The sequence below is a fragment of the Enhydra lutris genome, unplaced genomic scaffold (assembly GCF_002288905.1).
Source record: "Enhydra lutris kenyoni isolate GAN:26980312 unplaced genomic scaffold, ASM228890v2 scaffoldscaffold19, whole genome shotgun sequence".
Taxonomy (NCBI): domain Eukaryota; kingdom Metazoa; phylum Chordata; class Mammalia; order Carnivora; family Mustelidae; genus Enhydra; species Enhydra lutris.
In genome coordinates this window covers 31,390,655-31,406,544 of record NW_019154103.1, presented here as the reverse complement: position 1 = coordinate 31,406,544, position 15,890 = coordinate 31,390,655, and the positions used below count along the sequence as shown (strand labels likewise).

Here is a 15,890-nt window from a genome sequence, read left to right as displayed (position 1 = left end):
AGCAATAAAGTAGAATTGATCGTTTTTTCATGTACTGACATATTTAACCAAAACAAAGATACTTCACCTACTGTTTATTTTCCACAATGGAACTAGCAACAAAACTCTTATTCATAAATTTCTTGATTAAAGATCTATTGTACTTTTTGAGAACCTGAGTTTGTTTAGTCTTCAGCCAATAATATAGCTGTTGTCCAGCATAATAACTAGTCAGAATTACATGCTAATCAGTCTACGGCCATACCACCCTGAACGCGCCCGATCCCATCTGATCTCGGAAGCTAAGCAGGGTCGGGCCTGGTTACTACTTGGATGGGAGAATTACATGCTAATCAGAGATTTGCATTCTCATACGATCTTTCTAAAATTTTACCTAAAAAGATAGACAAGTCAAACTCAAATATTACCTTACTTCCACAACTTCCCATTTCCTTGGTTGCCTTCTTGTATACCTTTTTGGATCTCTCATAAGAGACACTATCTCTAGCAAAGTATTTTTTTTAAAAGTCTTTTGCTTTTGGTTTAATGCCTCTGCTTCTTCCAATACCTTCTGATTTCCTCTGGCTTTGGTTTTTTGTTTTTTTTTTTTCTCCTTGTTACTTTAGTTCCCTTACTCTTCTCTTTATTCATAATCATCTTCTTTTTTCACTTTATTATTTTTATCCATTTACTTTTTCCAGTTGTACTTATGACTCTCATTCATGCTCTCTCATCTGATCATTTCACTGCTTGTTTTCTACAGTTTTATTTTTTTCAGTAGCTAATATTTCCTTAAGCTCATACAATATTATATACAAAATGTGCCACAATATCAATAATAACACATTTCAGTCAACTAAATATATTCAGTGCTAATTTCATGTTACATATATCAACTAAAACTACTACCAACTCATTCGAAGAGTCATATCTCAATAAATTTAAACATTTATCAGTAAGTTGAGATTTCTGGTGAAGAATACGGTATCAGTTGGACATGATCAGATCATTTGTTTTAAGTATTTGTTCAAACATGTAAAGGAATAGATGTGCTCTCTATATAGTAAAAATGACAGGTTACAGAAAATAAATCCAATAAGCCTTTCTTAAAAACTATATGTGATAATGCTAATGGTTCAAAGCTAGCAATTCTGAGAATAATATTTAGTCTTCTTAAACATGACTAACTAGGCAGGAGAATCCAATGTGTGTATGATAGTGAGATGCTGCAAGAATTTTTATTTTCCCTTATTTCTCATTTTTCTACATCTTAGTATCTGGGGAGTGGGAATGGCTAGAAAAAGGGGAGGTAAATTAAAGCTTTAGGAATAAACAAAGAAAACTAAGGTTTAAAATATATAGTATTTAACCTGAAGTTAACAACATGTCTTGTTAAAGGAGGCACAAGGTTGCTCTGCTAGGCTTGAAGGAGAACACTAAAAACCACAAGCATTTTATTATGTTATGCGTGAAAAGAACTACACTTCCTTATGCCAATGGTGGAAGCCAAGCATTATAATACTAACATTACAATGATGTACAACTGAAACATAGCTGAATTACAATTTTCTAATTTTCTAAAATGAAGCAAGCCAACAAATCTTATTTACTATATTATTCTATATAATGGAAGCGTATCTTTATCTCCCAATATTTCTATTTTCTAAATTCTAGTACAAAGTAATTCTAAAATTGAAATAACATATATACCAATATGTAGAGAAAATATGAATTTTGAAGAAGCAAGAGTTGAATAATTTTTTAAGTAGGCTCCATGCCCAGCATGGAGTCCAAAGTGGGGTTCAAACTCATGACCCTTAGATCAAGACCTGAGCTGAGATCAAGAGTTGGATGCTTAACCCACTCAGCTATCCAGGTGCTCCAAGAGTTGAATAATGTAATTTTTCTGAGGTCTTAAGAACAGTCATTTAGACCAAAATGTGCTTTATTCTGGTTTTAAAGAACACTTTTCAAAGAGTACTACTATTTGAAAGGTGTGATCATAGCACTGATACAAGTAGTACTCACAAGGGGCTGTAAGATGGAACAAGTTGTTTGCTCAACCACTTACTACAGAAATTGTGCAGTAAAAGATGGCTCTGAGAAAGGGGAAGTATTCTTGATATGACTAGAACAGATCTCATTAAATAGAATGTGACTTGAAAGACTTCCAATGGAAATGGATATGCACAATTACCAGTAGGTTTCCAGATTATGCAATTAATCCTAACTTCTCTGGCTCTGACTTCAGAAGCAGTCTCTGAGAAATAGTTCTCAAGGCAAGATTATAACCTCCCGCAGCACAGGAAGATGCTGGATGTGGAGTAGTTCTTAGAGCCCAGAGTTACTAATGAAAAGGTTATTTAAGGCTTTTAGTACTTTAAGAAAAAGAACACATTCTTGGAGCTGTTAAAACATGTTTAAAAATTACTCAGATCATAACAATAAATATTAAAACATCAACCATCAAATGCTATATTGATTAAAGACAAATTCATGTATCATCTAATTATCTCACATTCTTCCTTCCATCAAGACTGTTGATCGAAGTATTCCATGGGACTGTCTTCATATAAACACTACATTTTAGCCACACTATTAAAAATGTTGAAATAAATAGCTACGACAAGTCCAATGGCAATACTATTAATTCTAGTTTCATTTCCTTATGTATAATGCAATTATTTCCTTATTTTATTTAAAAATGTGCTCTAAAGTTCCAATTTTTACATGTTCGTTTGAATAAAAAAACAGTGATCTCATAGTTGTTGCTTTTTTAAGATTTTAAATTAAATATACTTCTACATACAAAATAATGGATCTGGACCTCTCTTGTGCACCATATACAAAAATTAACTAATAATGGATCAAAGACCTACATGTATTAAGCTAAAACTATAAGACATTCAGAAGGAAATAAAGGTGAAAATTTATATGATCTTGGATTAGATGTTTTTTTAAAAATATGACACCCCAAAGCATGTACCATCAAAGAAAAATAGATAAATTGGACTTTGTCAAAAACTTTTGTCAAATGATATTATCAAGAAAATGAAAAGACAGTCCATAAAATGAGAAAAAAAAATGTGCAAAGCATATATCTGTTAAGGGGCTTGTATCCAAAAATTATAAAGAACTCTTATAACTCAAGAATTAAAAAGCAACCCAATTAAAAAATGTTCAAAGAAAAGAAACAGCCATATCTGTGAAGGACATATACAAGTGGCTAATAAGTACATGAAAAGATGCTCAACATCAGTAGTTATTAGGAATATGCAAATAAAAGATATATCACTTCACATCCACTAGTAATACTATAATTAAAAAAAAAAAAGAAAGTAACAAGCACTGATGACATTTAAAGAAATTAGAACTTCATATACTGCTAGTAGAAATGTAAAATAGTGTAACTACTGGGGGAAAATGTTTGGCAGTTCCTCAAAAATTTAAACATAGGATGCCCATATGACCCAGCAATGTAACAAAGAGCACTGAAAATACATGTTCACATAAAAACTTGTACATCAATGTTCACTGCAGCATTATTCATAAGAGCCAAAAAGTGGAAACAACTTAAATGGCCATCAGCTAATGAATGGGTAAACAATATGTGATAAATTCATAAATGGAACATTATTCAGTCATAAAAAGGAATGAAGTACGTCACATGCTACAACACAGATGAAACCTGAAAACATTATACTAATTGGAAAAAATTAGACACAAAAGGTCACATATTATTATGATTCTATTTATGTGAAATGTCCAGAATAGGTAAATCCTTAGGGATCAAGAGTGGATTAGTGATTGCCAGAAAATGGGAAAAGGAGGGAATTGAGACCAATTGCTGCTAGGCTGGAGTATCTTACTAGGGAGATTGAATTATTCCAAAAGCAGACAGTAGAGATAGTTGCACAACATAGTGAGTATACCAGAAACTACTAAGTGTACAATTTAAAATGATAGAGTTTCATGTTATGTGAGGTATATCACCATAAATATTTTAAATATGCTTAACTATGCCATTTTGATAAGGTTTTTTTTAAGTTTTTTTACAGAAAAAAAGATTGTTTAGAGCAATAAAAAAATTATTTCTATTTTTATATTTACCAAATTAGAATACTCTAAAAAATTCTATACTGTGTCAGAAAAATTATTTAATTATGATTAAGTAGTCTCTAACTTGTTAGGCTTCTTAAATTATCATACTTAACACCTGAAACCTCCATATTCATATTAAGACCCAAGACCTTAATTACCTGTGTGTTTAGGAGAGAGACCCCTTCTCCAAATAAGTAGGATACCTAATGATTTAGAGAAAAACCTATGTGTATTTATTCAGAGTGAACAACACTATCATAAACTGCAGACTGCATCAGTGTTTTTGGTTCATGAGATTTCTGAATAAATAAAGAAATATCAAAGAGCACTTAACTGAAAGAAGTAATGATCTCCTTCAGCTAGAAGATCTTATAGACCAAATGGGCCTTGAGGAAGTGAACATTCTCTAGAATTCTCAATTACAGAGTGAACAATTTCTTAGAAGAAATGGGCATTTTCACAGCTTTCAGGATATTGATAATTTATGAAAAAGAGATCACAATATATATTTGAACAAGGTACATGCTTTGTGGGAAAGGCACTTCAATTCACTCCAGTAAAAGTAGTTTGTTAATACCAAAGTTTTACCTATATCAGTCACTGTCAATTTGGTAATTTTATTTAAGAATAAAGTAAAGACCATTTTTAAATGGAGAAGAAACTTCTCCATCTATGGAAAATAACTTCAAATCTTAAAAAGTTAAGATTTGTACCATTAATTCATTAAGATTGTTCAAATTATAATGTTAGGATAGGCAACCACATGTAACTTCATCACATTGAACTAACTGGATTTCTTTTGTTTCTATATGTAAAAAAGTGTCTTTATATACATTAAAGAAAAAAAACCTCGCTCACCCTCTATCATCAACCCTGATTTATCAAAACAGGCTCCATTAGAGCCAAAAGCTGAAGCTCTCATAACTAAGAACTTCAAAGTGGCGTATGTGACATGAAGTCTCAGAAGCCACTGTTGCACTCCCAGACAAGTGTCTGGAAGGCACAAAATTCTTAGGAATCCCAGGTTTTCAGGAAAACAAACACTGGAAGTATTATCCCATTTCTACTATCTCCCAATTCTTATTTTTCTGTCACAAGCTAACATCTGGAGCTCTAAATTCCAATCTCCGAATTTTTACACCGAAGACTAAAGCTGAAAATAACCTTGAGTTTGTAATAGGCCTTCTCTCACGTATGTAAAATAGTTGACTAAAGGAAAATTGGGCAGGGAATCATAAATCATAAATCATAAATCAGCTCACTAATAAACTGCTACTAGATGCTGGCACAAAGACCTCTAAGTGAAATAAAGGTGAGTGAATGACAACGTCACGATGTCATGTGTTTTGCTGACTTATTTCAATGATAAATAATTTTATGAAGTGTTCACTGAGGTATCTGAACTTTTCTTTTTACGAACTGATTTTCTTGGAGCACCGGGGTGGTTCCGTCAGTTGAGCATCTACCTTCCACTAGGGTCAAGATCCCAGGGTTCTGGGATTGAGACCCATGTCAGGCTCCCTGCTAAGTGGGGAGTCTGCTTCTCCCTCTGCTCCCATCCACCCCCCACCATGAAGTTACACGTGGTTGCCTATCCTAAAGAGATCAATCTATCTCTCTCTTTCTCTCTCCTCTCTCTCTCACACGCATGTGCATAAATAAATTAATAATAATAATTTTTTTACAAACTGATTTTTTTCTTTTTGAAGAACACACTTGAACTTTCCTTTCAAGAACTATTTTTTTCTTTTTTAAAAAACTTTTTAAATATTTCGAGAACTCTTTTTCTTTTCTCATAAGTCATCAAAAATGTCCTCATAGTCTCTAGAATATATCATAGATTTCTAATCAAGCCTCCTATACTTTATTTTGAATGTCAAATCATAATAAACCAAGTCTTAAGAACTATTATTTATCTCTGAAGTTATAAATCATTAACTTAAGAAAACAACATTAGGATATGGAACGTACTCTACCATGTAGCATTTGCCTAAAATTATTTTTATTTTTGTATTTGCTATTTAATGCCGGGGTAGATGGTCTACATTCGTTCATAGCTCTTCCCTATTCCCATACAGTACTTCTGGAGTTCAGAAGTATGTGATAATAGCAGCATCAAAGGCTAACACTGAAGTAGAAAACCTCTTTTATATAAAATTATAATTTTCTTCTTTTTTGTTAATTAAAACACTTTATGCTTTGCCTCAATTGTGTATAAGAGAGTGTTGCTTGAGTGGAATAAATATAGAAACATGTGTTATATATTAAAAAAGAATTATAGCAAATAAATCCAAAATGTGAATGGACATTTAACTAATCTATGGTTAGGAAACACATTGTTTTCTAAGTAAGACTAGATCACGTTATTTTAAACAGCTGAACTTTTAAACAGTAAGAAATAACATTAAGATATTACTATGTAGAAACTTGGAAAGATGGGGGAGCAGAGCACATAATTAATTTGTACTGAATACTGTTGTTTTGACAATCATTTATTATCATTCTAAAGCACTATTATGCATGAGGGATAGCTAGGAAAAAAAAGTCTGTTAATTTAGTTTTAAAGGTAATGAAATAAGAAAAATACTTTAAAATTTTATTCTATAAAGGGAAAAAGAATATACTTTATCTTGCTTGACTATAGCTGTTGCCACAGGGATTTGCAATATTTTATGCACCACGGTGATATGACAAACCTAAATTTCAAATAGACTTCAATTTAATAATTAAAATGTTCTCAAAAATATGAACACATATATAAACTGATACACTTTAAAAATACATATACAATAGTTCCTATTATAAAAATGTGTTTCACTGGAAAAAAATTTGTCTCTGTTCTTTTTTTTAATTAAAGATTTTTTTTAAAAGATTTATTTATTTATTTATTTGACAGACAGAGATCACAAGTAGGCAGAGAAGCAGCAGAGAGAGAGGGGGAAGCAGGTTCCCTGCTGAGCAGAGAGCTCAATGCAGGGCTTGATCCCAGGACCCTGGGATCATGACCTAAGCTGAAGGCAGAGGCTTTAACCCACTGAGCCACGCAGGCGCCCCCCCCAATCTCTGCTCTTTTTCTAATAAAGCCTCAAAATACCTAAAATGTTTCCTATAATTATTTATATGTGGTACAGGAAGTCCTGAAGACAAGTTTATTTCCTTCCTCCTCATATCAGTGTTTACTATGTACATATATGAACAGACTCATATGCATACAAAAAAATTATATTATGTACTTAGTTTTCTATTTGTAAGGACAAATTTACACATGATATTTATTCATTGTTTTACAGAAAGAAGCTAGAAAATTATTATTTTCAGTAGCACATGGAGTTCATCCTACTTACTGTTGAAGAGCCCAGTGCAGATTTTGGAGACCTAATTATTCCAGCAATTGAATGACGAATAGACTCAAACTTGGATAGCCTCTCCTTTCTTTCCTGGAGAGATTAAGAAAGAAGCCTTCAGCAATAGTAAACTAGTTTATACACAGTTATGTTGGGCACTTAGATATTTATCCACAGCTAATCACATATTCCAACTAAATAAAATGCAATCTTCCTGACATTAAAGATAACAAATAATCAAATGCATAGAAACTCTATAGTATTTTCATCTCTTAATGAATGTCTTGGTTTTGCAGAAAAATAAGAAAGAAATAAAAATTCATAAGACGAGAGAAAAAAAGAAATGCATAGGAAATTCATGGGAAACCAAATATTAACATGTGGGAGAAAAAAACAAAAGACACAAGCTATAAGGAACCAGTCTAACATACATTTCAGATAGCACCGTAGTTGTAAGGGATTTTCAAACAAAAAAATAATAGGGAAAAATCAGCAGGAGAACTATACTGAACACATTTTTTAAAATAGTGAATGCCACAAAGATTCACAGGATCACAATGACAATGATGATGACTCCACCAGAGGAGAACCCAGAAAGTAAATAAGGGGGTGGTGGTAGAACTCCACTAAGTAAAATCAGTCCAGCTACTTGCTTTAGGATGTATCTTTCTAAGTATCATATATCACAATTGAAGGAAACTTTCCTTAAAATTTTATATCTTTAGATCCATGTAATAAATGCAAATGAAGAGGGGTAAGAGGGTAGAAAACAAGAGAAAGTAGAACAAAAATGAGACCTAGAAGGTAATAAATAAGGAAGGATGTGTGAGGGTTTGTAATGGAAGCACTGGTCAATTTTCCAATAATGACATTTCAACTGTTCATTAGCAGCAGACAAAAGAACTTGAGATCCTATTGCCATGTCCTGTATTTCTTATGTCTTCCATTAGTAGTGATGCTCAGTTCTTATTTATCAGTGGAATATAAGTAAAGCAGGCCACAAATAACATCATTTGTTTCCTTTGTCTCTAATATGTAGGGTATACGTCTCTATTCAGTAAATGCAGACATTTTTAGCCATATGCTCTCTGATAAACACTGTAGCTTCCAAAATTCAACTTCTGTCTCTCCAAGTGCCTACTCCCACTTTATCTACTTTTCACTCTAATGGTTGCAGTACTAATATTCTTATCATTCTATAAACATATGCACATTCATAATTTAAAATAATCTTACAATAACCTAACAGAACAAATGACCTCAACTTCTTTTTCATCATTATCTACATTACTAACTTGCTTATGAGTCCATGTAAATCACTACCTATGCCTCATTTTGGTCATTTATAAAATGAAAAAATTTAATACAAACCTTCTTCAGAGCACATTTATGTTACTGCACATAACTAAAAATTAACATGTTAAAAGCATATAAATATTTGATAAAATTTATTTTGAGAAAATAAATCTTTACTGTAGTAAAAATGGTCATCACCTTAGGAATGTGAGCATTACATTCCATAGGCTTAATCCTAGCTGTAGCTTCACTTTACTTTCTAGTAAAAATCCCTATACTAATTTGTGAGGCAGGGTGGGGGTTTGGGGGGTAGAGAAGGAAAAAATGAAACAAGATGGGATCAGGAGAGAGATGAAACATAAGAGACTCTTAATCTCACAAAACCAACTGAGTGTTGCTGGGGGGAGGGGGTATGGAGAGGGTGGTTGGGTTACGGACATTGGGGAAGGTATGTGCTATGGTGAGTGCTGTGAAATGTGTAAGCCTGATGATTCACAGACCTGTACCCCTGGGGCAAATAATACATTACATGTTAATAAAAATAATTAATTTTTTTAAAAAGTCAAATACAAAAAAACAAAACAAAACAAAAAACAAACCCTGTACTGAGTCATAAGAAGCACTGAAGGAAAAAACAGCCTTGAAGTACTGAAATATAGTGACCTTTCTTTAATGCATGTCCATCTTCAACTTGGGTGTTTTGGGATTTTTACAAATCTAATTTGGCGGGGAAGGAGGAGGGAGGGTGCTGGGTGGCTCAGGGAGTTAAGCATCTGTCTGTCTTCAGCTCAGTTCAAGATCCCAGAGTCCTGGGATTAAGTCCCACGTCACATGGTCACGTTGGGCTCCCTGCTCAGTGGGGAGCCTGCTTCTCCCACTCCCTATGCTCTTCTCTCTCAAACAAACAAATAAATAAATAATCTTTTAAAAAATAAAAATCAAAATCTGATTCTTGAGAAGTCTTCTGAAAAAAAGTGTTTGGGAGGGTAAAACCTGATAAAACGTATAGCCAGAATATAGAGAACCCACTAGTGGGGAGGGTGGCATACGCAGCAGTTGCATATTATACTATAAAATATATTACAGTGGTAACACATGTATATACAGCCATATATTTATAGACAGTATAGTTATAGTATGTAAGACGTTTACATATCGTTATATTATTTATAGTACAATATATTTAGTAAAATATGTTTTTATATAATAATAAAATTATATACAGCACACATACTGGAAAGCACTGCAGGGGCTATAGTTTTCTACTTCCCAGCCCAATTTACCCATTTCTTCCCCTGGGGAATTTCTCCCTCTGACTCTGAGTGGCCGTGGAGGTGGAGGTGGCAGTGACATTAGCAGAAGCAGTGATACCACTGCTGACCCTGCAGCTGCTACTACCGACAGGAAGATGAGAGGAAAGGGCTAACTTCACCTGTTTGGCAACGAAAGCTTCACAAGAGAGCTCTGAGCACCTCTACCATGAATTTATGCTTCTCCTCTGAGTTAATGCTCTTAAAATACTGGAGAGAGTGTGGTGCTAACATAAGAGCACTATGAGAACTGAAAAGCACTGAGAGGTGATGCAGAAAAGTAGAAAAATCAGGACAGAGTTTTACATATGAGAAAGTGTTTTAGTAGTGTATGACTTAATATGCACTGAAATGACAACAGTAATTCTCTTCAAGCTACATTTTGGGTATCAAAACTTATGACAGGAAAGAACCATTTCCCTCAAAACCTTCTGATAATTAAAAAAAAAAAACAAACAAAAAACAAAACAAGGGCACCTGAGTGGCTCAGTGGGTCAAGCCTCTGCCTTCTGCTCAGGTCATGATCCCAGGGTTCTGGGATGGAGCCCTGCATCGGGCTCTCTGCTCAGCAGGGAGCCTGCTTCCCCCTCTCTCTCTGCCTGCCTCTCTGTCTACTTGTGATCTCTATCAAATAACTAAAATCTTAAAAAAATATATCTTCTTAAGAAACCAAACCAGATAAGTCTAATGTGCAGGTCCAGGTGTGGGGTAAAGAAGACTTCAAAAAGTGCTTCCTTTATATTAAGTGATGAAGCATAATACACTGTGGTTTGAGGGGATACAATTAGTAAAAAAGCACCCTTTCATTTAAAGTATTCTTTAAATAGGCTGATCTAAAAACTGTATTATCACAAACCTTAAGTTTCATACAGGAATAATCAAATTTATTAAAAAAATTTTAACCAGTGTCAGCTCCATTGGTGCCCAGATTTCCACAAATAGAGAACGTGAAACTCACTTGCTAAAGCTGGTCTATGTAGCATTATATTGTAGATTTAAATTATGGTCTCATAATACTTCAGACTGTGCTGAATTCACTGACAGGTTGACTTTTGTATCAATGAATTAAATGGCTACTTTTAGAAATTAAAATTTTAAAAATTTCCCTTTAATTACCATTAATATAATAACTAATCCTGCCTGTTGGCCTAAGGCTGGTGATGACGCACTCATTTTACCCCCCTCAAGTAATGACAAGGTAAAGAGCCTTCTCCAGATAACAAACATAGGGATTAGTTTGGGCAACAGCATGGCCCCTCGCCGTGAAGAAAGGTGGGGGCCAGGTACGGGGGGGGGGGGGAAGGAGGGAAGATATTATGAAATAATAGTCTGATGAGATGCCCAGAAAAATGTTGTAAGTGTAGCTGTAAATCTATCTTGAAAGGAAAGTTCCAGTGCACTATCACTTTCACATATCATTCAAGAATAGCTTTTCATTGTCATTATTTTAAAATAAACTAAAGTGTAGGGACACCTGGGTGGCTCAGTTGGTTATGCATCCAACTCTTGGTTTCAGCTCAGGTCATGATCTCAGGATGGTAGGATCCAGCCCCATGTTGGGCTCTGTGCTCAGCAAAGGAGTCTACTTGATGATTCTCTCCCTTTACCCCCTCCTCCTACCCTCTCTCACTCAAAACATAATCTTTAAAAAAATAAAAAATAAAATTGACTGAAGGGTCTCACAATTTCTGTCTCTCCCCCTCTATCTCTCTTTCCATATATATATATATATATATGGAGATGTTTCATAATTGATATGAAACTTTCATAGTCATTAACAGTTTCCTTATTATCAATTGATAAAAAAGAACTCTAAGAAATAATACCTAAACTACTTACAGTTCAAGTAAAACCATACCTATCCATTTTTTTTTTTAAAGATTTTATTTAATTATTTGAGAGAGAGAGAGCATGAGAGGAGAGAGGTCAGTGGGAGAAGCAGACTCCCTGCTGAGCAGGGAGCCCGATGTAGGACTCGATCCTGGGACTCCAGAATCATGACCTGAGCTAAAGGCAGTTGCCTAACCAACTGAGCCACCCAGGCGCCCCACCTATCCGGTTTTTAAATTACTCTTAATAAAACTGCCAAATTGCAGTAAAACAGACTGTCAGGTTATCTCCACCCTCTGCTCACTGAAGCACAGGCAATGATATAAAAGGCAAGAGGCAAAGTTTTGCTGGTTGGAGTAAGTGACAAAAATCAGCAGTTCTTCCAAATGACAGCATGACTAGATGGCGGAGTAAGTTACAAATTAATGACTTTAACCACAAAGCACATAATGGTTCTCAGAGCAAGGCCTCTAAAGGAGGCACTAAGGTAGAAAGAATAAGGTTCTTGATGTCAGAAGGTGTAACAAGTATGAATCTAGGCAAATTAAATTACTTCACTAGCGTGGCTCTTAGTTTCTGTATCAGTACACAGAAGGACACTGGCCTGGACAAAATCTTCATCTCAAAATTTCTGTGACCATCGTCCAGCTCCCCAGTCACTTCATTGCACTGATCACTGGCCAAACTCCCACAGAAGAGTTTCATGTGGGAGGCTAGTCACCAGAGTCCGTTCCCTTTAAGGGCTGGTCACTTTCTGCCTGAGGTGTCCTCAGAACTTGACCTCCAATGGAAAGGCCAACTACAGTGAAAGGTGCCACAGGAACATTTTTTATGCTAATAAGTCACTGAAACAATAAGTATTATTTCTCACATTATTTTCTCACATTATTTCAATAAATAATCCCAACCTAATAACATTCTTACATTGAACAATGAAAGTGATGATTTGGCCCTGTGGGAACATTCAGATACATATTCAGATCAGGAGGCACTAAGGATCAAGGAAAAGAGAACAATATTCATGCTCCAGCTCCAGGCTGAGTGCCAAATATCTTTGAGACTACTTATGCAAAGCAGCCATGAAATTTGGAGGGATTTTGTGAGAAATAACTACAGGGAAATTATAACCTCAGAAAAGATTGTCTCCTGAAAAAAAATTCTTGTCTGTTGGTAAGACTCCATAATGTAAATGAAATACTGCAAATATCGGTATGTCCTTCATAAAAGGAATGCATTTATAAATAAACGAATAACTTAGTCTTTTGCAGATGTTGATTTGCTGGGGAGAATGAAGAATACAGTTTTTATTCCCATCAGGATACAGAATTTAAGTACTGAAACAGTTTGTAAGTGATTTATTTTAGCAATTGGGTTCTGACTGAAGATAAATCATTTCAGAAGTATTCACTGCCTAGTAACCTAGTTTGTCATGCTGTTTTTCTTTGATGCTTGCATATTAAGAATATTTATTCAAAGAAAGACAGACCGTTTGCTAAGTCAACCATTTTCATATTTTGAAATAATGAAATTGGAAACCAAATGTGCAAAAGGAACATTTGAATGATTATTCAGATTTTGTCTTAAAATAACAATGCTAAGAAAATTTATAGTACAATGGAGTTCGCTGAAACATGTAAAATGTCATATTGTTCTTGCTTTCTCAACTGTATATATCTCTTAACTAAGATGATGTCTCTAGGGGAATAAGACCAATGCAGGAGACTATAATCAGCTCCTTTCCTATTCAAAATCTAAGTACAATTCATGTTCCATGGTGCTTTTCTCAAACAGATGAGCTAAATGTCTATATATATTCTTTTCATAAATTATCCAATAGTGCAAAATCCATACCAGTTTCCTTATGAGCACCTCACTGAGTCTACAATTTAAATGCTGATAGGCTCTGCTGAGCAAACAACTGTGTATCTCAGGTTATTTCAAAAAAAATTATACTATTCTGAGTTAAATTATCAAGACCCATCTTAACTAAGATTCTGCCTTTTTTTTTTTTCAAGATATTTTATTTATTTATTTGACTGCCAGAGACACATTGAGAGAGGGAACCCAAGTAGGGGGAGTGGGAGAGAGAGAAGCAGGCTTCCCACTGAGCAGGGAGCCCGATGAAGGGCTCGAGCCTAGGACCCTGGGCTCATGACCTGAACCAAAAGCAGACGCTTAAGGACTGAGCCACCCAGGCACGAAAGCCTTTATTTTTTTAAAGATTTATTTCTTTACTGGGGCACCTGGGTGGCTAAGTTGTTAAGCATCTGCCTTCAGCTCAGGTCATGATCCCAGGGTCCTAGGATTGAGTCTTGCATTGGGTTCCCTGTTCAGCAGGGAACCTGCTTCTCCCTCTCCTACTCCCCCTGCTTGTGTCCCTGTTCTCTCTCTCTGTGTCAAATAAATAAATAAAATCTTAAAAAAAAAAAAAGATTTATTTATTTATTTGAGAGAGGGAGAGAGAGAGTGAGCATTGGGAGGGGCAGAGGAAGAGGGAGAGAGAATCTCGAGCAGACTTCCTGCTGAGCATGGAGCTGGAGATGGGCCCTGATCTCACAACACACGACCTATTATCTGAGCCGGTGTCACGATATCACAAGCCAGACTCTCAACCAACTAAGCCACCCACGTGCTTGAGAGTCCGCCTTTAAAGCAACTAAGGGACATAATGTTAAGCCATGAAATTTATCTTCTTTGCTTAAACTAATAACTTGTAAGACCAAGAATGCATTATAATGAGAGCAAAAGTACTATTTCATTAGAGGCCCCTATGTCTAATAATGGAGGCACTTTGCCAACTCCAGCCACACCCTCACAGACTTTAAGCTCACCACTCTACTTAACAACTTACTTTGATCAGGTCAAAATAACCCTTTTGCCAATTCCTGAATAAGCTGCTCTTGTCTTTCCAACAGCAGCTTCCTTAGCTCTCCTCTCTTTTCTGCCTCTGACTCCCATTTTCCTTTCTTTTCTCCTCCTTCTCTCCCCTTACCATAATAAATACTTATAAATATTAGCCATTATTATTTTAGCTTTACTGACAAAAACATCTTTTGGCTATTGTGAATAGTACTGCTATAACTGTAGATACACATGTACTTGAGTACCTGTTTTCAACTCTTTCGGGGATACATTTGAGAGTGGAATTGCTGGGTCGTTTGGTAATTGTGTGTTTAGCTTTTTGAGGAACAGCTAAACTATTTTCCACAGTAGCTGAACCATTTTACATTCCTACCAGCAATGTATGAGGCTTCCAATTTCTGCACATCCTTGTTGAAACTTGTTACTTTCCGTTTTTCTGATTATAGCTATCGTAATGGGTGTGAAGTATCCTTGAAGTATCAAGCCTTCATTTTTAAAGAACTTTTTTTTTACTGCTTATAGAATTCAAAGTTGTTTTTCTTTTTCTTTTTCTTTTTTCTCTTTCAACACTTTGTCTTGTGGTCTCTAGTGTTTCTGATATAAAGTCAACTATAATTCATATCATTATTCCCCTATATATAATAAACATTTTTCCATGATTACTTTTGTAATAAGCAAGGATACAAGTAAATGTAATTTTATTTTAATTATCCTGCTTGGAGTTTGTTAAATTTCATGGACTTGTGGGTTGAAAGTGTTATAAAATACTCGATCATTGATCCTTCAGATATGTTTTCTACTCCCATCTCTCTCTCCTCCCCTCCTTAGATTCTAATTACATGTATGTTCATCCATTTGATATCACTCTGTGATCTCAAATACTCAGTTTTTCTTCTCCTTTTTTTGTTTCCATTTGGATACGTTCTATCAACCTATAATCACATGTCACTGATCTACTACTAACAATTCCATTTAATGAATTCCTTAGTTTTGATATTATATTTTTCATTTCCAGAATTTCATTTTTTATGCATCCATATCACTATTGAAATATCCCATCTTTCATACCCGTTGTAATCTTTTCCACTAGACCCCTTAGCATTCTTGTAATAGCTATATTAAAGACATTGATAATTATAATAACTAGGTCACCTGTGTCTATTTTCTT

The 15,890-nt window shown here is 34.8% G+C and overlaps 1 protein-coding gene across 1 annotated transcript in view; it reads right to left on the bottom strand.

Annotated features, from left to right (window-relative positions):
* LOC111148291 (FER tyrosine kinase) overlaps positions 1-15,890 on the bottom strand; it is a 468,603-nt gene that overhangs the window by 267,248 nt on the left and 185,465 nt on the right. Inside the window, exon 11 of the mRNA XM_022504772.1 lies at positions 7,425-7,517. Coding sequence (XP_022360480.1) covers positions 7,425-7,517 — 93 coding nt within the window. The remainder of the gene's footprint in view (positions 1-7,424; positions 7,518-15,890) is intronic.